This window comes from Scyliorhinus canicula, chromosome 9, assembly GCF_902713615.1.
Source record: "Scyliorhinus canicula chromosome 9, sScyCan1.1, whole genome shotgun sequence".
NCBI lineage: Eukaryota > Metazoa > Chordata > Chondrichthyes > Carcharhiniformes > Scyliorhinidae > Scyliorhinus > Scyliorhinus canicula.
In genome coordinates, this window is record NC_052154.1 from 90,507,331 (window position 1) to 90,531,939 (window position 24,609).

Below are 24,609 nucleotides of genomic sequence, written 5' to 3' on the forward strand. Positions count from 1 at the left end.
TGTATTAATCTTAGACATTATAGTAATCCTTTAAAGTAGTGTTCGTAATGAATAATTTTGTTGTGAAACAAGTCTAATGTTCTTTGTTTACACTAACACATCAAGATTCAACATAGGCATCATCAAAGAACATTATAATTTAACCTTGGCTCAAACATTGACAAAAGAGCTGAATGCCACAGATGAAGTGCAAGTGACTGCCCTTGACATCAAGTCAACATTTGACCGAATATGGCATCAAGGAACCCTAGCTAAACTGGAGTCAATAGGAATCAAAGGAAAACTCTCCGCTGGTTGGAGTCCTACCTGGCACAAAGGAAAATAGTTGTGGCAGTTGGAGGTCAATCATCTCAGCTCCAGGAAATCACTGCAGCAGTTCCTCAGGCTAGTGTCCTAAGCCCAACCATCTTCAGCTGCTTCACCAATGACCTTCCTTCCATCATAAGGTCGGAAGTGGGGATGTTTGGGCAAGATGGCACAATGTACAGCATCATTCGCGACTCCTCAGATAATGAAGTGGTCCATGTCCAAATGCAGCAAGACCTGGACATTATCCAGGCTCGGGCTGACAAGTGGCAAGTAACATTCGTGCCACACAAGTGCCAGGCATGAACATCTCCTACAAGAGAGGATCTGACCATCACCCCTTGACATTCAATGACAATATAATCGCAGAACCCCCAGAATCAACATCCTGGGGGATACCGTTGATCAGAAATTGAACTGGACTAGCCATATTAATACTTTGGCAACCAGGACACGTCAAAGGCTAGAAATCCTATAGCGAGTAACTCACTTCCTGATCGCCCAGAGCCTGTCAACCACCGACAAGGCACAAGTCAGGAGTGTAATGGAATACTCTCCACTTGCCTGGATGAGTGCAGCTCCAACAAGACTCAAGAAGCACAACACCTTCCAGGACAAAGCAGTTTGCTTAATTGTTCCTCCTTCCACAAACATTCAAACCCTCCACCACCGACGAACAGTGGCAGCTGTGTGTACCGTCTACAAGATGTACTGCAGTTAGTCACCAAGGATCCTTCGACAGCACCTTCCAAACCCACGACTACTACCCTGTAGAAGGACAAGAGCAGCAGATACCTGGGAACCCCACACCTGGAGGTTCCCCTCCAATCACTCACCACCCTGTCTTGGAAATATATCACCGTTCCTTCACTGCCGCTGGGGGCAAAACCCTGGAACTCCATCCCTAACAGCACAGTACATGTACCTCCACTTCAAGGACTGCAGCAGTTGAAGAAGGCAACTCACCACCACCTTCTGAAGGACAACTAGGGATGGGCAATAAATGCTGGCCTAACCAATGATGCCTACATCCTGTAAATTTTAAAAAAAATTGGCTTAAAGAAATATGTAAAAAAAAAATTCAAATGCAGATAACGAGGAATCTCTGAAACAGTTTGTTATAATTGAATTCTGCATTGGTATAGGAGTAAGACCAAGTCATTCGATTAGATTATGGTTGATCTGAATCATAACTCCATTTATCCTGTTTGATTCAAATCGCTAAATACCCAATGTGTGTTTGTATTTACCCAGCACCATGTTTTTACTCTCTGTTTAGGTCCACGATGCTGATAATATTCTTGGCATTGTTCAGACTGAAAACATTCTCATCCTTGCAGAAGCTTATGATGTGGCCCTGGACATCAGCTTTCCAAAAGGTAAGTTTGTTCCTCATCAAGGATCCAACACCATTCAATCCTTCACAGCATTGTTCCCTTTGTCCCCTGCCTTTGAATTCCAAAACAAGTTAAGCAAACAAAAATGCAAAATATTCACATGGCAGATCTTCATGCCAAAGGATAACTTATTGTATTTCCTGTCCTTGAATTTTTCTGCATTCTAATTAATTATTCTAACATGACAACAAATGGAATTGTATATTAGTTTCTCTCCCTTCAAAAGGATGCCCTCAGTGAATATAAATAGAAAAAACAAAAATAACGCAGAGCTGACCAGTGAATTTGAAACATTGACTTATCTGTTCCCTCCACAGATACTGACAGGCCTATTGGTGTTGTCTATTTCTGTTTCAAAGTCTCAAGACGTATATTTTAGCAAAAAATGATCTCAATCAAATTAACCATGACAATTCTATTTACACGAGTTCCCCATATCAAATGATGTTGCTACCAAATAACATAAATTTCAGACAATCATCCCAGAGACAGAACTGACTCATAGCATGTGGAATACAGATTGACTGAAACTTTGGAACCAAGTAAAGTCACAAGAACTGTGATGCAGTGGATTATGCCCCTATCTCTGAACCAGAAGCTCAGGGTTTCAGAGCCACTGCAGGACTTGAATGCAAAGGAAGATATGTTCATAATGCAGCCAAACTGATATCAATTTGTAAATCTTCCCAACACACACCAACAGCAGATGGTAACAACAGAAGAGATTCCTGGTCAACCATGTGATGGAAAGAATTTGGAGTCTTCACATCACTGTCCATAGATCCAAGCTGTCACTAACACGTGAAAGTGGATGTTGCTACAGCAACTCGCACGACTTGACAGGACAGTTGGCTGGATGGCACGGTGTCAATTCCCTGTTGCGGCTGGGGTGGATTTGGGACCTGCCTCCTTGCCTTACCCATGGTCGAGGTTGTAGGTCAGACCTAACTTCTGGCAGAGAATTTAAGCAGAAGAAAGGATTCTGCCACTCCACAGGAAACCGAGGCAAGCTGATGTATTTCTGTTGTATGTTGTACCAGCTGCACCAGTTAGACAAATCATATTTCCGGCATTTCAACAGTGACTACGTTCCAAAAAGTTCTCCGTTGGTTATAAAGCAACGTTGGAACGTCATGAAAGATGAAAAATTGTGGTCTCCTTCCCCTCCAAGTTGTTCACTTGGGAGGCAGGGGGTAACTTCATCGGATGGACCGGCACTGTCGGATGGAGGTCCTGCGGGATAATGGACATCAGAACATAAGAACTAGGAGCAGGAGTAGGCCATCTTGACGTTCGAGCCTGCTCCACCATTCAATGAAATCATGGCTGATCTTTTGAGGACTCAGCTCCACTTTCCCACCCCCGAACACCATAACCCTTTATTCTTCAAAAAACTATCTATCTTTATCTTGAAAACATTTAATGAACGAGCCTCAACTGCTTCACTGAGTAGGGAATTCCATAGATTCACAACCCTTTGGGTGAAGAGGTTCCTCCTAAACTCAGTCCTAAATCTACTTCCCCTTATTTTGAGGCTATGCCCCCTAGTTCTGCTTTCACCCGCCAGTGGAAACAACCTGCCTGTATCTATCCTATCTATTCCCTTCATTTTATATGTTTCTAAAAGATTCGCCCCGCATCCTTCTAAATTCCAACGAGTACAGTCCCAGTCTGCTCAACCTCTCCTTGTAATCCATCCCCCTCAACTCTGGGATTGACCAAGTGAATCTCCTCTGCACACCCTCCAGCACCAGTACATCTTTTTCAGGTAAGGAGACTAAAACTGAACTCAATACTCCAGGTGTGGCCTCACTAACACCTTATACAGTTGCAGCATAACCTCCATAGTATTAAATTTCATCCCTCTAGCAATGAAGGACAAAACTCCATTTGCCTTCTTAATCACCTGTTGCACCTGTAAACCAACTTTTTGCGACTCATGCACTAGCACACCCAGGTCTCTCTGCACAGCGGCATGCTTTAATATTTTAGCATTTAAATAATAATCCCTTTTGCTGTTATCCCTACCAAAATGGATAACTTCACATTTGCCAACATTGTATTCTATCTGCCAAACTCTAGCCCATTCACTTAAACTATCCAAATCCCTCTGCAGACTTCCGGTATCCTCTGCACTTTTTGCTTTACCGCTCATCTTGGTGTCATCTGCAAACTTGGACACATTTCACTTGATCCCCAACTCCAAATCATCTATGTAAATTGTGAACAATTGTGGGCCCAACACTCATCCCTGAGGGACACCACTGGCTACTGATTGCCAACCAGAGAAACACCCATTAATCCCCAGTCTTTGCTTTCTATTAATTAACCAATCCTCTATCCATGCTACTACTATACCCTTAAAGCCAAGCATCTTGATCTTATGCAGCAACCTTTCATGTGGCACCTTGTCAGAAGCTTTCTGGAAATCCAGATATACCACATCCATTGGCTCCCCGTTGTCTACTGCACTGTTAATGTCCTGACATGCGGTCAATGGGAAGGATGAATAATTCTGTAAGACTTAACAACTCACATGTAACAGGTCACCTTGGTGGAGGCTGATGGATCTTGACCTCTGCGCCATACACCAACCTCTCTGTTGATGACCTGTCTGTGCTCGGCCACTCCTGTGTCTTCTGGGGCCTGTTCCTCATCGGGGGTGAGGACTCTGGTGTCTGGGACCCTGCCACCCATCTAGGTCCTCTCATAGAACATAGAACATAGAACGATACAGCGCAGTACAGGCCCTTCGGCCCTCGATGTTGCACCGACATGGAAAAAAAACTAAAGGCCATCTAACCTACACTATGCCCTTATCATCCATATGCTTATCCAATAAACTTTTAAATGCCCTCAATGTTGGCGAGTTCACTACTGTTGCAGGTAGGGCATTCCACGGCCTCACCACTTTTTGCTTAAAAAACCCACCTCTGACCTCTGTCCTATATCTATTACCCCTCAATTTAAGGCTATGTCCCTTCGTGCTAGCCACCCCCATCCGCGGGAGAAGGCTCTCGCTGTCCACCCTATCTAACCCTCTGATCATTTTGTATGCCTCTATTAAGTCACCTCTTAACCTTCTTCTCTCTAACGAAAACAACCTCAAGTCCATCAGCCTTTCCTCATAAGATTTTCCCTCCATACCAGGCAACATCCTGGTAAATCTCCTCTGCACCCGTTCCAAAGCTTCCACGTCCTTCCTATAATGAGGCGACCAGAACTGTACGCAATACTCCAAATGCGGCCGTACTAGAGTTTTGTACAACTGCAACATGACCTCATGGCTCCGGAACTCAATCCCTCTACCAATAAAGGCCAACACACCATAGGCCTTCTTCACAACCCTATCAACCTGGGTGGCAACTTTCAGGGATCTATGTACATGGACACCGAGATCCCTCTGCTCATCCACACTACCAAGAATTTTACCATTAGCCAAATATTCCGCATTCCTGTTATTCTTTCCAAAGTGAATCACCTCACACTTCTCCACATTAAACTCCATTTGCCACCTCTCAGCCCAGCTCTGCAGCTTATCTATGTCCCTCTGTAACCTGCAACATCCTTCCGCACTGTCTACAACTCCACCGACTTTAGTGTCGTCTGCAAATTTACTCACCCATCCTTCTGCGCCCTCCTCGAGGTCATTTATAAAAATCACAAACAGCAACGGCCCCAGAACAGATCCTTGTGGTACGCCACTCGTAACTGAACTCCATTCTGAACATTTCCCATCAACTACCACTCTCTGTCTTCTTTCAACTAGCCAATTTCTGATCCACATCTCTAAATCACCCTCAATCCCCAGCCTCCGTATTTTCTGCAATAGCCGACCGTGGGGAACCTTATCAAACGCTTTACTGAAATCCATATATACCACATCAACTGCTCTACCCTCGTCTATCTATTCAGTCACCTTCTCAAAGAACTCGATAAGGTTTGTGAGGCATGACCTACCCTTCACAAAACCATGCTGACTATCCCTAATCATATTATTCCTATCTAGATGATTATAAATCGTATCTTTTATAATCCTCTCCAAGACCTTACCCACCACAGACGTTAGGCTCACCGGCCTATAGTTACCGGGGTTATCTCTACACCCTTCTTGAACAAAGGGACCACATTTGCTATCCTCCAGTCCTCTGGCACTATTCCTGTAGCCAATGATGACCTAAAAATCAAAGCCAAAGGCTCAGCATCTTCCCTGGCTTCCCAGAGAATCCTAGGATAAATCCCATCCGGCCCCGGGGACTTATCTATTTTCACCTTGTCCAGAATTGCCAACACTTCTTCCCTACGCACCTCAACGCCATCTATTCTAATAGCCTGGGTCTCAGCATTCTCCTCCACAATATTATCTTTTTCTTGAGTGAATACTGACGAAAAGTATTCATTTAGTATCTCGCTTATCTCCTCAGCCTCCACACACAACTTCCCACCACTGTCCTTGACTGGCCCTACTCTTACCCTAGTCATTCTTTTATTCCTGACATACCTATAGAAAGCTTTTGGGTTTTCCTTGATCCTACCTGCCAAAGACTTCTCATGTCCCCTCCTTGCTCGTCTCAGCTCTCTCTTTAGATCCTTCCTCGCTTCCTTGTAACTATCAAGCGCCCCAACTGAAACTTCACGCCTCATCTTCACATAGGCCTCCTTCTTCCTCTTAACAAGAGATTCCACTTCTTTGGTAAACCACGGTTCCCTCGCTCGACCCCTTCCTCCCTGCCTGACTGGTACGTACTTATCAAGAACATGCAATAGCTGTTCCTTGAACAAGCTCCACATATCCAGTGTGCCCAACCCTTGCAGCCTACTTCTCCAACCAACACATCCTAAGTCATGTCTAATGGCATCATAATTGCCCTTCCCCCAGCTATAACTCTTGCCCTGCGGGGTATACTTATCCCTTTCCATCACTAACGTAAAGGTCACCGAATTGTGGTCACTGTTTCCAAAGTGCTCACCTACCTCCAGATCTAACACCTGGCCTGGTTCATTACCCAAAACCAAATCCAATGTGGCCTCGCCTCTTGTTGGCCTGTCAACATATTGTGTCAGGAAACCCTCCTGCACACATTGTACAAAGAACGACCCATCTAATGTACTCGAACTATATCTTTTCCAGTCAATATTTGGAAAGTTAAAGTCTCCCATAACAACTACCCTGTTACTTTCGCTCTTTTCCAGAATCATCTTCGCCATCCTTTCCTCTACATCCCTAGAACTATTAGGTGGCCTATAGAAAACTCCCAACAGGGTGACCTCTACTTTCCTGTTTCTAACCTCAGCCCATACTACCTCAGAAGAAGAGTCCCCATCTAGCATCCTTTCCGCCACCGTAATACTGTCCTTGACTAGCAGCGCCACACCTCCCTCTCTTTTGCCCCCTTCTCTGAGCTTACTAAAACACCTAAACCCCGGAACCTGCAACAACCATTCCTGTCCCTGCTCTATCCATGTCTCTGAAATGGCCACAACGTCGAAGTCCCAGGTACCAACCCATGCTGCCAGTTTCCCAACCTTATTTCGTATACTCCTGGCATTGAAGTAGACACACTTCAAACCACCTACCTGAACACTGGCACCCTCCTGCGAAGTCAAATCTGTGCTCCTGACCTCTATACTCTCAATCTCCCGTACCCCAAAACTACAATCCAGGTTCCCATGCCCCTGCTGAATTAGTTTAAACCCCCCCTCTCGGTCTGTTGTGGTCCAAAGTCTCCTGCGGGGAGACAGGGAGGACATCATGAGCCGCACACTTTTTTCATTGGTGAGTTAGAGGGTGGGTAGGGGAAGAAGTGGGCAGCACTGCTGGACATGGGTGGGTCGGGGCACGGTATGCTGCTGAGCGGGTGTGGTGCTTAGCGCATGATCGTCGGAGGGGAGTTGGCGGATGGGACCAGTGCCAGCTGATCGGTGCCAACCCACCCGTGCGGTCCTGTGCAGGTTGTTAATCTTCTTACAGTGGACCTAGTGACGCTCCCCAAGCTGAAGGCCGCTGTTTCTTCCTCCCAGGTGACACTGGTTGACCTATGGCCGAGCCCCTCGCGGGAACAGGACATCCCTTCTGGCCTCAACCGAGTACAACAATCTGGCCAGGTTGGCATCCCCGAATCATGGGCTGGTCTCTTAGTGGCATGGCTGAGCGCAGTGTAGGATTTGCCCTGACAAATCGGTTTAAGTGCTGCTACCCCTTGTTGGCGTGGAACTGGTGGGTGAGGACCCAGCGTATCAGCCAACGGGACCGTAATTTGTGGAGTGAAGCCAATGGGGCCTCGTGAAGTGGACCAATTAACTTTGACACCAGTGACAGCCTCGCTGGGTTGAGCTTCCCTCTCGCTGTTCCCAGTCGCTGCCACACTTAGAAACATTTCCATTAAATCATGCTCAGTCTTCTTGGTGTAGTATAAATGACGCAAACATTCACATTATCGGCTTGTTTTTTGGAATTCCAAGTACATTACATCTACTGGTTCTGCTTCATCTCTGCTTCTAGTTACATCTATAAAAAATTTGTCAAACAATTTCCCTGTTGTAAAACCATGGTTAGCTTAGTTTAGAGTTAACATAGAACATAGAACGATACAGCGCGGTACAGGCCCTTCGGCCCTCGATGTTGCACCGACATGGACAGTTCCTGTGCATTTTGGCACTTGAGACAGCTTATTTGTTCGACTACTGTATGCCCACAGTATGATTTAGATTATGTGATAGTATGATCACAGTATGATGCCCTTATACGGACATAGATTGAATCTATGGCTGTTCAGGTGAGGAGTTAGAACATAGAACATAGAACAGTACAGCACAGAACAGGCCCTTCGGCCCTCGATGTTGTGCCGAGCAATGATCACCCTATTCAAACTCACGTATCCACCCTATACCCGTAACCCAACAACTCCCCCTTAACCTTACTTTTTAAGGTTTGATGTTTGATGTTTGATTCCATCTTGAATTGCCAGCTTTTTGATCCTCTTGTAATAGATCATTCTGGGTCAGGAGACAACATGATGGCATGAGCAAAGCCACCATTATACTGACAGGAAGAGGTAACTCAGTCTGTAGTTGATGGCAGTGCAGTTGATGCAGTCTAACATGGACATCAATCAGGCTTTTGACAAGTCCCCACATGGGAGACTGATCAAGAAGGTAAGAGCCGATGGGATCCAGGGCAATTTAGCAAATTAGATCCAAAATTGGCTTTGTGGCAAAAGGCAGAGGGTGATAGTTGAAAGTTGTTTTTGTGACTGGAAGTCTGTGTCCAGTAGTGTACCACAGGAATCGGTGCTGGGTTCCTTGCTGATTGTAGTGTACAGTAATGATCTGGATGGGAATGTGGATAGTATGATTAGTAAGTTCGCAGATGAAAGGAAAATCTCAAGGCTTTTTACACGTACATAAAAAGCAAGAGGGTAGCCAGGGAAAGGGTTGGCCCACTGAAGGACAGGCAAGGGAATCTATGTGTGGAGCCAGAGAAAATGGGTGAGGTACTAAATGAATGCTTTGTATTAGTATTCACCAAAGAGAAGGAATTAGTGGATGTTGAGTCTGGAGAAAGGTGTGTAGATAGCCTGGGTCACATTGAGATCCAAAAAGACGAGGTGTTGGGTGTCTTGAAAAATATTACGGTAGATAAGTCCCCAGGGTCTGATGGGATCTACCCCAGAATACTGAAGGAGGCTAGAGAGGAAATTGCTGAGGCCTTGACAGAAATCTTTGGATCCTCACTGTCTTCAGGTGACGTCCCGGAGGACTGGAGAATAGCCAATGTTGTTCCTTTGTTTAAGAAGGGTAGAAAGGATAGTCCAGGGAACTGCAGGCCGGTGAGCCTTAGGTCAGTGGTAAGGAAATTACTGGGGAGAATTCTTCGAGACAGGATTCACTCCCATTTGGAAGCAAATGGCCGTATTAGCAAGAGGCAGCATGGTTTTGTGAAGGGGAGGTCGTGACTCACTAACTTGATAGAGTTTTTCAAGGAGGTCACAAAAATGAGTGATGCTGGTAGGACAGGGATGTTGTCTATATGGACTTCAGTAAGGCCTTTGACAAGGTCCCTCATGAAAATGAAAAAAAATGAAAATCACTTATTGTCACGAGTAGACTTCAATGAATTTACTGTGAAAAGCCCCTAGTCGCCACATTCCGGCGCCTGTTCAGGGAGGCTGGTACGGGAATTGAACCGTGCTGCTGGCCTGCCTTGGTCTGCTTTAAAAGCCAGCGATTTAGCCCAGTCTGCTAAACCAGCCCCAAGGCAGACTGGTACAAAAGGCGAAGTCATACAGGATCAGGGGTGAGCTGGCAAGATTTATACTAAACTGGAAGGCACAGAGGAGCAATGGAATGGTGCTTTTCTGATTGGAGGGCTGTGACTAGTGGCATTCCACAGGGATCTGTGCTGGGACCTTTGCTGTTCGTAGTATATATAAATGATCTGGAAGATATTGTAACTGGTCTGATTAGTAAGTTTGCAGACAATACAAAGGTTGGTGGAATTGCGGGTAGCGATGAAGACTGTCAGAGGATACAGCAGGATTTAGATCGTTTGGAGACTTGGGCGGAGAGATGGCAGATGGAGTTTAATCCGGACAAATGTGAGTTAATGCATTTTGGAAGGTCTAATGCAGGTAGGGAATATATAGTGAACGATAGAACCCTTAAGAGTATTGACAGTCAAAGAGATCTAGGTATACAGGTCCACAGGTCACGGAAAGGGGCAGCACAGTTGGAGAAGGTAGTCAAGAAGACATAGGACATGCTTGCCTTCATTGGCCGGGGCATTGAGTATAAGAATTGGCAAGTCGTGTTGCAGCTGTATAGAACCTTTGTTAGGCCACACTTGGCGCATCATGTTCAATTTTGGTTGCCACCAGAAGGATGTGGAGGATTTAGAGAGGGTGCAGAAGAGATTTACCAGGATGTTGCCTGGTATGGAGGGCATTAGCTATGTTGAATGAACTCGGTTTGTTCTCACTGGAACGACGGAGGTTGAGGGGCGACCTGATAGAGGTATACAAAATTATGAGGGGCATAGACAGAGTGAATAGTCAGAGGCTTTTTCCCAGGGAAGAGGAGTCAATTACTAGGGGACATAGGTTTAAGTTGTGAGGGGCAAGGTTTAGAGGAGATGTACGAGGCAAGTTTTTTTACACAGAGGGTAGTGGGTGCCTGGAACCCGCTGCCAGAGGAGGTGGTGGAAGCAGGGGCAATAGTGACATTTAAGGGTCATCTTAACAAATACATGAATAGGATGGGAATAGAGGGATACGGACCCAGGAAGTGTAGAAGATTTGCATTTAGGTGGGCAGTATGGTCGGCACGGGCTTGGAGGGCCGAAGGGCCTCCTGTGCTGTACTTCTCTTTATTCTTTGTTCTTTATGACACAGAAATTTGTGGGATTGTAAACAGCGAGGAGAAAAGTCTTAAATTACAAAGCAATATAGATGGCCTAATCAGATGGGCAGAACAGTGCCAAATGGAATTAAACCCGGAAAAAAGTAGGTGATTCATTTTTGGAGGACTAACAAGGCAGTGAATACACAAGTAGGACGCTAGGAAGTACAGAGGACCAAAGGGATTTTGAGGTGCAAGACCACAGGTCCCTGAAGGCAGCAGGTCAGATAGCATGGCTTTGTGAGTAGAAAATCAGGTCTCACAAATTTGATTGAGTTTTTTAAAGAGATAACCAAGAAGGTGATGAGGGCAGTGCAGTCAACGTTACCTACGTGGACTTTAGCAAGTCCTTTAACAAGATACCGCATGGTTGGTTGTTGTATAAGGTTAAATCTCACGGGATCCAAGCTTACGTAGCCAATTAGATACAAAATTGGCTTGACGACAGAAGACAAAGGGTGCTTGTAGAGGATTGTTTTTCACACTGGAGGCCTGTGACCAGCGGTGTGCCTCGGAGATCAGTGCTGGGTCCACTGTTATTTGTTATTTATATTCATGATTTGGATGAGAATTTAGGAGACAGCATGGTGTCAGCATGGTAGCATGGTGGTTAGCATAAATGCTTCACAGCTCCAGGGTCCCAGGTTCGATTCCCGGCTGGGTCACTGTCTGTGCGGAGTCTGCACGTCCTCCCCGTGTGTGCGTGGGTTTCCTCCGGGTGCTCCGGTTTCCTCCCACAGTCCAAAGATGTGCGGGTTAGGTGGATTGGCCATGCTAAATTGCCCGTAGTGTCCTAAAAAATGTAAGGTTAAGGGGGGGGGGGTTTTGGGTTACGGGTATAGGGTGGATAGAAGGTTTGATTGGGGTGATCATTGCTCGGCACAACATTGAGGGCCGAAGGGCCTGTTCTGTGCTGTACTGTTCTATTCTATTCTATTCACGGTTAGTCGGTTTGCAGATGACACCAAGCTTGGTGGCATAGTGGACAGTGAAGTAGGTTATCTAAAATTGCAAAGAGATCTTGATCAACTGGGATACAAATGGGTCTACAAAAGGATCCAGAGGGGCAATTCTTTCACACAGAGGGTGGTGAGTATCTAGAACGAGCTGTCAGAGGCGGTAGTAGAGGCGGGTAAAACTTAGGCTTTTAAAAAGCATTTAGACGGTTATATGGGAAAGCTGGGTTTGGAGGGTTATGGGCCAAATGCGGCAATTGGGACCAGCTTAATGGTAAAACCTGGGCGGCATGGACAAGTTGGGCTGAAGGGCCTGTTTTCAAGCTGTAAACCTCTATGACTCGATGACTCTATAAGATTGTTAAGAAGGCATGTGTGATACTTGCCTTTATTAGCAGAGGCATAAAATATAAGAGCAGGGAGGTGATGATGGAGCTGTATAAAATGCTTATTCGGCCACAGCTAGAGCACGGTGTGCTGTTCTGGTTGCCACACTGTAGGAAGGATGTGATTGCACTATAGATGGTACAGATGTGATTCACCAGGATGTCGCCTGGGCTGGAATTTTTCAGCTATAAAGAGAGGCTTGTTAGGCTGGGGTTGTTCTCCTTAGAGCAGAGAAGGGACCTGACCAAGGAGTGCAAAATTATGAAGGACCATAAGACATAGAAGCAGAATTAGGTCACTTGGCCCATCGAGTCTGCTCCGCCATTCAATCATGGCTGATATTTTTCTCACCCCCGTTATCATAGAATTTACAGTGCAGAAAGAGGCCATTCGGCCCATCGAGTCTGCACCGGCTCCTGGAAAGAGCACCCTACACAAGGTCAACACCTCCACCCTATCCCCATAACCCAGTAACCCCACCCAACACTAAGGGCAATTTTGGACACTAAGGGCAATTTATCATGGCCAATCCACCTAACCCTGAGGTAATATGGGTTGAAGTTAGAAATAGGAAAGGAGCAGTCACCTTGTTGGGAGTGTTCTATAGGCCCCCCAATAGCAGCAGAGATGTGGAGGAACAGATTGGGAAACAGATTCTGGAAAGGTGCAGAAGTCACAGGGTAGTAGTCATGGGCGACTTCAACTTCCCAAACATTGAGTGGAAACTCTTTAGATCAAATAGTTTGGATGGGGTAGTGTTTGTGCAGTGTGTCCAGGAAGCTTTTCTAACACAGTATGTAGATTGTCCGACCAGAGGGGAGGCCATATTGGATTTAGTACTTGGTAATGAACCAGGGCAGGTGATAGATTTGTTAGTGGGGGAGCATTTTGGAGGTAGTGACCACAATTCTGTGACTTTCACTTTAGTAATGGAGAGGGATAGGTGCGAGCAACAGGGCAAGGTTTATAATTGGGGGAAGGGTAAATACAATGCTGTCAGACAAGAATTGAAGTGCAGAAGTTGGGAACATAGGCTGTCAGGGAAGGACACAAGTGAAATGTGGAACTTGTTCAAGGATCAGGTACTGCGTGTCTTTGATATGTATGTCCCTGTCAGGCAGGGAAGAGATGGTCGAGTGAGGGAACCATGGTTGACAAGAGAGGTTGAATGTCTTGTTAAGAGGAAGAAGGAGACTTATGTAAGGCTGAAGAAACAAGGTTCAGACAGGGCGCTGGAGGGATACAAGATAGCCAGGAGGGAACTGAAGAAAGGGATTAGGAGAGCTAAGAGAGGGCATGAAAAATCTTTGGCGGGTAGGATCAAGGAAAACCCCAAGGCCTTTTACACATACGTGAGAAATATGAGAATGACTAGAGTGAGAGTAGGTCCGATTAAGGACAGTAGCGGGAGATTGTGTATTGAGTCTGAAGAGATAGGAGAGGTCTTGAACAAGTATTTTTCTTCAGTATTTACAAATGAGAGGGGCCATATTGTTGGAGAGGACAGTGTGAAGCAGACTGATAAGCTTGAGGAGATACTTGTCAGGAAGGAAGATGTGTTGCGCGTTTTGAAAAACTTGAGGATAGACAAGTCCCCCGGGCCTGACGGGATATATCCAAGGATTCTATGGGAAGCAAGAAATGAAATTGCAGAGCCGTTGGCAATGATCTTTTCGTCCTCGCTGTCAACAGGGGTGGTACCAGAGGATTGGAGAGTGGCGAATGTCGTGCCCCTGTTCAAAAAAGGGAATAGGGATAACCCTGGGAATTACAGGCCAGTTAGTCTTACTTCGGTGGTAGGCAAAGTAATGGAAAGGGTACTGAGGGATAGGATTTCTGAGCATCTGGAAAGGCATTGCTTGATTAGGGATAGTCAGCACGGATTTGTGAGGGGTAGGTCTTGCCTTACAAGTCTTATTGAATTCTTTGAGGAGGTGACCAAGCATGTGGATGAAGGTAAAGCAGTGGATGTAGTGTACATGGATTTTAGTAAGGCATTTGATAAGGTTCCCCATGGTAGGCTTATGCAGAAAGTAAGGAGGCATGGGATAGTGGGAAATTTGGCCAGTTGGATAACAAACTGGCTAACCGATAGAAGACAGAGAGTTGTGGTGGATGGCAAATATTCAGCCTGGAGCCCAGTTATCAGTGGCGTACCGCAGGGATCAGTTCTGGGTCCTCTGCTGTTTGTGATTTTCATTAACGACTTGGATGAGGGAGTTGAAGGGTGGGTCAGTAAATTTGCAGATGATACGAAGATTGGTGGAGTTGTGGATAGTGAGGAGGGCTGTTGTCGGCTTCAAAGAGACATAGATAGAATGCAGAGCTGGGCTGAGAAGTGGCAGATGGAGTTTAACCCTGACAAGTGTGAGGTTGTCCATTTTGGAAGGACAAATCTGAATGCGGAATACAGGGTTAATGGTAGGGTTCTTGGCAATGTGGAGGAGCAGAGAGATCTTGGGGTCTATGTTCATTGTTCTTTGAAAGTTGCCACTCAAGTGGATAGAGCTGTGAAGAAGGCCTATGGTGTGCTAGCGTTCATTAGCAGAGGGATTGAATTTAAGAGCCGTGAGGTGATGATGCAGCTGTACAAAACCTTGGTCAGGCCACATTTGGAGTACTGTGTGCAGTTCTGGTCACCTCATTTTAGGAAGGATGTGGAAGCTTTGGAAAAGGTGCAGAGGAGATTTACCAGGATGTTGCCTGGAATGGAGAGTAGGTCATACGAGGAAAGATTGAGGGTGCTGGGCCTTTTCTCATTGGAACGGAGAAGGATGAGGGGCGACTTGATAGAGGTTTATAAGATGATCAGGGGAATAGATAGAGTAGATAGTCAGAGACTTTTTCCCCGGGTGGAACACACCATTACAAGGGGACATAAATTTAAGATAAATGGTGGAAGATATAGAGGGGATGTCAGAGGTAGGTTCTTTACCCAGAGAGTAGTGGGGGCATGGAATGCACTGCCTGTGGTAGTAGTTGAGTCGGAAAATTTATGGACCTTCAAACGGCTATTGGATAGGTACTTGGATTAGGGTAGAATAAGGGAGTGTAGGTTAACTTCTTAAGGGCAGCACGGTAGCATTGTGGATAGCACAATTGCTTCACAGCTCCAGGGTCCCAAGTTCGATTTCGACTTGGGTCACTGTCTGTGTGGAGTCTGCACATCCTCCCCGTGACTGCGTGGGTTTCCTCCGGGTACTCCGGTTTCCTCCCACAGTCCAAAGATGTGCAGGTTGGGTGGATTGGCCATGACAAATTGTCCAAAATTCTATGATTAACCTAGGACAAAAGTTCGGCGCAACATCGTGGGCCGAAGGGCCTGTTCTGTGCTGTATTTCTCTATCTATCTCTAACCCGCACATCTTTGGACTGTGGGAGGAAAACGGAGCACCCGGAGGAAACCCACACACACACGGAGAGGATGTGCAGACTCCGCACAGACAGTGACCCAAGCCGGAATCGAACCTGGGACCCTGGAGCTGTGAAGCAATTGTGCTATTCACAATGCTACCGTTCTCCTGCCTTCTCCCCATAACCCCTGTTCCCCTTATTAATCAAAGGCATAAATAGGGTAGACAGGTAGAAACATGTCCCCTTAGTTGAGGTGTCAATAACCAGGAGGCATAGATTTAAGGTAAGGGCAGGAGATTCAGAGGTGCTTTTAGGAAAACATTTTTAACCCAGGGGGTGGTGGGAATCTGGAAATTCATCAACATCCTCCGACTCCTCCACGACAAGATGTCGATAACAGTCGTCACCAATGGAAATAAGACAGAAACCTTCGAGGTCAAGACTGGAACCAAGCAGGAATGTGTCATCGCCCCACCCTTTTCACCATCTTCATCCCCATCATCCATCACCTTGTCAAGAGCAAGCTCCCCATCATCTACAGGATAGATGAAAACCCTTTCAATCTCAAATGGTTGAAACCCAAGAAGAAAATGAGACTGACATCACTTGTGGAACTTCAGCATGTGGATGCCGTCGCCATCTCCATTCTCTCAGAAGAGAATCTCCAAGCTATGCTTAACACCTTCGAGGAAGCATACCAAATAATCAAACTCAGCCTCAACCTCATGAAGATTTAAGTTCATTGTTAACCTGTCCCAGGGCAAGATCTGATCTCTCCCTCCATCAAGATCAACGGAGAAACCCTTCCAAATGAGAAACATTTCCAATACCTGGGGAGCCACCTCTACTCTAAGGCTGACATCAATGCAGAGATCCAACACCATATCCATTCCACAAGCACCTCCTTCACACGACTAAGGGATGAGAGTCTTTGAGGGCCTTGATATCCGTTCTGGCATCAAGATCCTCATGCACAAGGCAATCATCCTCCTAACTCTTCTATGGCTCATAAATTTGGATATGTGCAGACGCCACCTCATGATCCTGGGGAGGTACATCAATGCTGTCTGAGACGGATTCTCTGCATCAATTGGGAGAACAGGTCTACTGACCATCAGTATCCTTGAAGGAGCCAAGAGGGCCAGCATTGAGGTCACTATCTTTCAAACCTAATTGCTAAGGATGTCAGAGTCCCGACTGACAAAGCAAATCTTCTTTGCCCAACTCAAGGAAGGCTTCCGAGCAAGAGGAGGATGAAGGAATTACTTCAAAGACATCCTGAAGGCTCACCTCAAGAAATGGAACATAGATGTCACCGCCTGGGAGACCCTTGCTCTGAAGAGACCTACGTGGAGGAACGTCCTGATTCAAAGGACACAATTCTTCAAGGACATCCTTGAAGGTCAAGACTGGAACCAAGCAGGTCAAGACTGGAACCAAGCAGGAATGTGTCATCGCCCCACACTTTTCATCATCTTCATCCCGACCATCGATCACCTTGTCAAGAGCAAGCTCCCCATCATCTACAGGATGGATGAAAACCCTTTCCCTTTCAGTCTCAAATGGTTGAAACCCAAGAAGAAAATGAGACTGACATCACTTGTGGAACTTCAGCAAGAGGAAGCCCGGAAAAGGAGCCTGAGAAAGGAATACCTGCGATATAGCATCCAAGGACTGATCTCACTTCTCAGAAACACCTGCCAAGTGAGCGGTTGAAGGTATGGCTCTAGGATCAGGCTCATCAGCCATGCAAAGACCCACAGAACCCATGACCAGTAACAGAGTTTCTTAGGTGGACAATCAATTCTCATTAACGAGTGATCACCAAAGAAGAAGGTGGGAATCCGGAACACACTGCCTGAAAGGGTGGTAGAGGCCGCAACAGTCACAACATTTAAGGAGCATTCAGATGAGCACTTGAAATGCCATAGTATACAAGGCTACGGACCAAATGGAGGAAAATGGGATTAAAAGAGATAGGTGCTTGATGACCAGCACAGCCACGATCGGCAAAGGGCCTCTTTCTGTGCTGTAAAGCTCTATTGCTCTTGGTAAGCTAAATACAGCATCCCAGCTCCCTAAACTCAATACTACTTCAGCACTGCCAAGACACTTATTTTAAAACAACAGTAACATCTCTTCCTTGTGTGACTATTACAGGTACAGATGGTGGGATTGACTTTGGTGTCATCAAAGTTACAGATCACGTGAAACAAACTATCACCCTGAAGAATAAGGGCAAATATGAGATTGGATACAGGTATTTATTTGTTATTTTTCCTCTCATGAAAAGACTGATACAGGTGGGTTACAATTCCATGGCATAGGCATGGGCAGTCCTCTTATCACATGCCCAATTGCCCATTCTTTGAGCCCAGCTAATAAATGGCAATTTGTAATTCAACTCCTGAGGGACGTCGGAACGGATGACATTCTGCCTCACATTTGTAAATTTCCCAGAGGCAATGAGCAGGAATGCCAGCTAATTCACCACTCCATCAGTGTATTGGAGATAGTTTTGGTCCCCCAACTAATGCCCTAACAATCCTACCTTTATTGGACTAGCTCAGCTGCTGATGGAAAATCCTTTATTCTACTAGGATCACTGTACCTACCAGTAAGATGATTCTGCTGCCGAATGGGATACTATCTCTGTTAATTGGATAACCCTGAACTCTAACTTCACCTACTAGTAAAATAGTCCTGCCCAATGTTAGAAAAGTTCTATCTACTAATAGAATAATCCTGCATTCTAACAATAACTCCACCTGCTACTGATAGCTCTGCCAATGAATAGGTTAAGACTTCCTGATAATATGTAAAGGCAAGTTACTGCAAATGCTGGAATCTGAAACAAAAGCAGAAAATGCTGGACAATCTTAGCAGGTATTACAGCATCTGTGGAGCGAGAAGGGAGCTAACATTGTGTGTCTGGATGAGAAGCGGTACCTCCCTTTTCTCTCTTCACAGATGCTGTCAGACTTGCTGAGATTGGCTAGTATTTTCTGTTTTTGTTGACTAATATAAATGTGTCTGTTGTTGGGACAATTGTCTGATAATGGGGTAACTGGCAAAGTGAACAGCCCTGAACCCCATCTGGTGGGTAAATAACTGGGCAATTAACAAGGGGTTTAGGGACACAAGATGAAGCAAGTCTTCCGAGAGCCAATGCAAAGGGGAGAGGGAGCACAAACGGCCACTCGTCCCTAAACTGAGATCCCTACTCCCCACACGTTGTTTTCTGCCAGTGGTTTTACTTATGCTGACAGAAGTAATTTTCTTCTATTAGATTCCAAATGCAAGTCACAAAGCGTGATATGCCAGACCCAAACCTACTGTTCAACATTCAGCCAATGAAGGGACCCCTGCTTCCCAACGACCGTGCGACCCATATCTCCATCAACTTCCACTGTAAAAGACCCACTGAGATCAAGGAGGAGCCTATCCTACGCTGCTTGGTAAGGGTATATATATTGGAGGCTTTGAAGTGTTGAATGCAGATTAGTGGAGCTCTATGCGACATGGGCAGGTGTGCCATGACTGGACTGTCCTCTGAGATTTGCTTCCCAGTCATGAAGGTGTTCAGGTAATCTGGATATTAAAATACCTTTATAATTTGCCCAATTTTACTTTCTTCCATTTTTCTCATACTTATGTACAAACCTCACACTGCTGTTCCTCTCCACCACCCTTTTAAACCTAGTTGAGAATAAGTTAAAATGTTGCACACTACAATTCAACCATTAATTGATTCACTATTCCTAACTCTGCTTGTTGCCCAGATTTCATTGAGTTGCTCAGTTCTATTAAGGAACAAGTTTGTTGAATTGACGGTAAGAAGGACGCATAGACGATAGGTAGAAATTAACAAAAGAGGTTTATTTTGATAAATCCAAATTCCTCCACTCCCCTAAGGCCTCCTTCCCAGACCTGAACCCAGGCCAGGGTTTCTATGTGAGTTGGGCCCTCTCTGCTAAAGGGAAGCCCTGCCCCCTTAAAGGGTCAGTTCATATTCCAGGTAAGTCATGGGAAATCGTATGGTCCTGATCCCTTGACATCGATTGGTGTTACAATACTCATCCCCTCCCAAGTCCAGAGCAAGGTCCACATTCAAAGGTTAGTGAGCTGGGTCTTTTGTTCGTTCTGCCTGTGGACGTCATTCATGGAATCATAGAATCCCTATAGTGCATGTCATGGGAGTGTAGCTTTAAGAAATGGGTATTTATCAAATAGCTGCAGTGATGTCACTGTGTGGGCGGAGCTGGGTTGTGTCTCTGGTTTTTACTTCTCGTTTTGAGCTGGTAGCTTGTGGCATTGTGTTTTACTTTTGTTTTAGGCAGTTGAAAGCTGAATTCAGATAAGGAATGTTAATTTTATCTCTCTCTCTGTATGTTAAAAGGTGTCCAGATCACTTGATAATTTAACAGTGATAACTGTCTTGTGTAAAGAATTTATACCTACTGCTTTGTTAAAAAGAGTGTTTGGCTGATGGGTGTTGTTCAGAAAGTTATTAAGGGTTACATATAGAGTACTCTAACTGTGGGGGGTAGTTGCTAAAATATTTACTGTGTGTTTATAAAATTTTAACTGAATTCATAGAATGAACACTATTTTGTTTTAAAATATGTAAGGTCTCTGTTGCATAACACCTGGAAAGTAGGCCCTTGTGCTCCTCATAACCAAAATCTATTAAAAGTTGTAGGTCAGGTAAATGCCATGATATATTTTGGAGTTTTCTAAACCCTGGCCCATAACATGCAGAGAGAGGCCATTCGGCTCATCAGGTTTGCTCAGATCCTCTGAAAGAGCACCCTATCTAGGCACACACCCCCCCCCCCCACCCTATCCCCATAACCCCTCTTAACCTTTTGGACACTATGGGGCAATTTAGCATGGCCAATCCACCTAACCCACACATCTTTGGACAGTGGGAGAAAACCCAGGCAGACACAGGGAGAATGTACAAACTCCACACAGACAGTCACCCAAGACTGGAATTGAACCCGGGTCCCTGGCTCTGTGAGACAGCAGTGCCAACTACTGTCCCACTCATTGTGCCACTGTGCCATTCTGGAGCAAACCACGCGCCATCAGAAGTTGCATATCGGACTGGAGAGTGGCGTTTGCATGATGAGCGTCTGGATAATGTTGTGGGTTCAGTCACAAGAGCCGGCAGGGATGCCTCTGGCGATGGTAAAATGTCCAAATCGGTTTTAGATTTGGAGCTTGGCGGTTCCTCATTCGGCATTTTGGTATCCTCAAGAACGATCTCCGGATCATCGACAGCCGGCGGAGCCGGAGTGGCCAGCAGCAACAGAGCAACAGGAGTAGTGACGAAGATGGCGGCCTCTGCACGTCCTCCCCGTGTGTGCGTGGGTTTCCTCCGGGTGCTCCGGTTTCCTCCCACAGTCCAAAGATGTGCGGGTTAGGTGGATTGTCCATGCTAAATTGCCCGTAGTGTCCTAAAAAGTAAGGTTAAGGGGGGGGTTGTTGGGTTACGGGTATAGGGTGGATACGTGGGTTTGAGTAGGGTGATCATTGCTCGGCACAACATCAAGGGCCGAAGGGCCTGTTCTGTGCTGTACTGTTCTATGTTCTATGTTCTAAGTGCTGCTCCACTCCAGAGGTAGCAAGGGATCAGCAGAGTTCATGTCAAACACTGGACACATGCACTGGTGCCGCTGGAACCCTCCCTGTCTCAGAGCCCCTCTTAGTAACAGCTGAGACACTATCAGCTAGTCCAACCCTGAGGATCGCGAGATGTCACCAGGCCCTGTCTGTCCACCGCCCCCCTGATCCCATTAACCCTGCCCCAAGCCAGGAGCCCTAACTAGCGCCCTGTCACAACCTGTGTGTTAAACCCAGGCCTCACATCACAATTCAGCTAAGCTCCCAGCAAAATTACACATCCCTTGTTCACCCCGATCTGGATGGAGGAGCGACTCACACACGAGCCTCTTAGTGTGCAGATGAATGAATGCACAGTATGAAGGTCTCCACCACACAACCAGATGCCACCCATCTGGAGGGAGAGCACAAGGCTCCCCAAGTAAGGAGACCCACAATACACCCCACTGAGAGACGCAGTACAGGGGCCACAGAGCCTCTTGCTAACACTGACTGTGGCAGCCGTCGTTGGCAGCAACAGGTGGTGAGGATAGAAGCCCTCAACATCATAGGTCGGGTGCCAGTCACTGATGGGACAAGGAGGCAGTGCGGGTGACCTCATCTGGGGGGAGGGGGGGGGGGGGTGGTGCCAGCCACATAGTGAGACCAGTCCAGCAACTCGGTGACCATGTAACCTGTTAACCTGTTGTCATTGGATGTTCAAGTGAATCCTCACCTGGCTCACATTCTGTATCTCTGCCCGTTCCCCCTGGCAGAGACCTTGGGCAGGATTCTCCGGGATGGCACACTCATTTTCCGGTGAGGTGCACCCCCGCCAGCAGTGGAATCCTCTGTCCCACCAGCCAGGCAATGTGGTTTCCCATTGTGGGCACCCCAATGCCATCGGGAAATCCTAGGCTCACTATCTGCCTAGTCACTGCTGCCATTGCAGATGCTAGAGGGCCAAGGCAAGCCTAGGGAGGACCCTGCATAAGAGGAGCCTGCCTCAGAACAGCAGGGACCTGCCAGTAAGGCTCAAGTGACGGCTGTCCATCAGGCGGAGGCGGAGGAATGAAGATGGCGCCAATTAAATGCTGCTCCAGCTTGTCAGGTTCCAAACATTAATCCAAACCCCAGCACCTTGAAGAGGCCAGGAAATGTTGAGTGTGCCAGGATGAAGGTGTTATACACACTGCCTGGGTATTGGGCGCAGACGTGCAAGATGTGCAGCTGATGGTCACGTACCAGCTGCATGTTCATCGAATGGAACCCCTTTTGTTTTGTGAAGACCAGCCTGTCAAGGGCCAGTGCTGGTAGGATGACATACACCCCCTGGGCCTGGGGCACCTTGGCAATAACAGCGAACCTCGCTACCCAGGCACCTGGTGGGCTCGGTCCATATTGAAAATGATGTATTGCACCAACCAGACATACAGGGCCTCTGTGATGGCACTGATGCACCTGTACACCGAGGTCTGTGAAATGCTGGACAGATCTCCATTTGTTGCCTGGGAGGACGCCGTGGCGTAAGATTTCAGGGCGACCGTCCAGGAGTGGGTGTCTTCCCCCATACCCCCGCGATGCCAGGTGAGCCATGACTTGCTCAGCCGGAGTCTTTGACGGCATGCCAGTCCAGCAGTTCCTTGAATGACAGGCATTGCCAATACACACAAGGCCTTATGCGGTGCCTCCTTTCCATCTCCTCCTCGCAGAGGGTCCCAAAGAATACCGGGTTAGGCCCGCTAATGATATGCCAGAGGCGGTAACTGTCTGTGCGGAGTAGAATGCATTGGCGCTGCTGTCGAGGCACCAGACCATGTCATTCTGGCATGCGCACAACGTCTGCTACGATTTTGGCTGCACGACCAATTCTCCGCCAAATCGCATTTCATGATTCCGGAGGAGAATCTCGCCCGTGTACTTTGATTCTGAGCTGCTCAGCTTTACATGAGGCGAGTACTTTACCATGCCTTTTCATTCCAAATATCTGAGGGAAGAAATGTGTAAGAACCTCTCAAATATCTATAATGTTGCCCCCTATGATTAAGTTAACTTCATTCAGATTTGTAACCAATGCACAATGTCTAGTCAGTTGTATTTTATTTGTTTCCTTGTGTAACATGTACTAGATGCTGTGGTATGAAGAGGCAAGAGTTCAGCTCCTTTTTCACCAACACACCTTTAATGGTTCAAACTCACTCTGCACAGAACTCTACAGATCATCACAAGCTCCAGGGCCCACCTGAAGCCCCTTTACATATCAGTGTCAATCATTGAACACTTAGCATAAATGAGACAATCATTGAACACTTAACATAAATGAGACAACTAATTGCAATGTCTCTTAACCCATTACTTAACACTTGCACTGAGTGATGTATAAAATAAATTGAATGAGTGGTGTTTGGTTGGCCCATTGTTGAACTGTTTTGTCTTTGTGAGTACAGGTGATTGAGCCCACCCTGGGTGAAGGAGGAGAGGTCATAGCCAGCATTCCAGTGAAAGTATCAGTGCGTGCCATTTTCACCAGCTATCAGATGTTACCGGCGAGAGAGGTTAACTTTGGTATTGTGTTATTTGGCAACCGCAAAAGCCGTGTATTCATCCTTGAGAACAACTGCGAATTTGACTTCAGATATTCCATCTTTAAAATGTCCGCTATGGTGCCACGACAGGCAAAGAAAGGGTATGGAACAACTAATCAAATCAGTTCTTATCTGGAAATAGATGCAATTACTGTTGGGTGCATCCAGCAGCCGATTCGTTTGCAGTTCGTTCTGAGCCACATTGGGAACATAATGTTGTCAAAGACGCAGCAATCATAACATCACAATTTGTTTTCCTTCATTAACGGGATGTGGGTGACTTTGACTAAGGCCTCATTTATTGCCTATCCCTAATTGCTCTTGAGAACACGCTGCCTTCTTGAACCGCTGCAGTCCCAGAGGTATAGGTACACCCACGGTGCTGTTAGGGAGGGAGTTCCAAGATTTCGACCCGGCAACATTGAAGGAACGGCGATATATTTCCAAGTCAGGAATAAATCATGTAGTTAATAATTACTACATTTATTTAGCCTTTCAGAATGTTCAAAAATCCCAAGATACTTCACAAATAATTGAGCACTTTTGGATTGTAGTCGCTATTGTAACGTGGGGAAACATGGCAGTCAACTTGTTCACAGCAAGATGACACAAGCAGCAATA

General features: G+C 46.3%; 1 protein-coding gene across 1 annotated transcript in view; it reads left to right on the plus strand.

Annotated features, from left to right (window-relative positions):
- hydin (HYDIN axonemal central pair apparatus protein) overlaps positions 1-24,609 on the plus strand; it is a 1,231,368-nt gene that overhangs the window by 1,105,998 nt on the left and 100,761 nt on the right. Inside the window, exons 55-58 of the mRNA XM_038807144.1 lie at positions 1,586-1,685; positions 17,957-18,056; positions 19,086-19,254; positions 23,851-24,089. Coding sequence (XP_038663072.1) covers positions 1,586-1,685; positions 17,957-18,056; positions 19,086-19,254; positions 23,851-24,089 — 608 coding nt within the window. The remainder of the gene's footprint in view (positions 1-1,585; positions 1,686-17,956; positions 18,057-19,085; positions 19,255-23,850; positions 24,090-24,609) is intronic.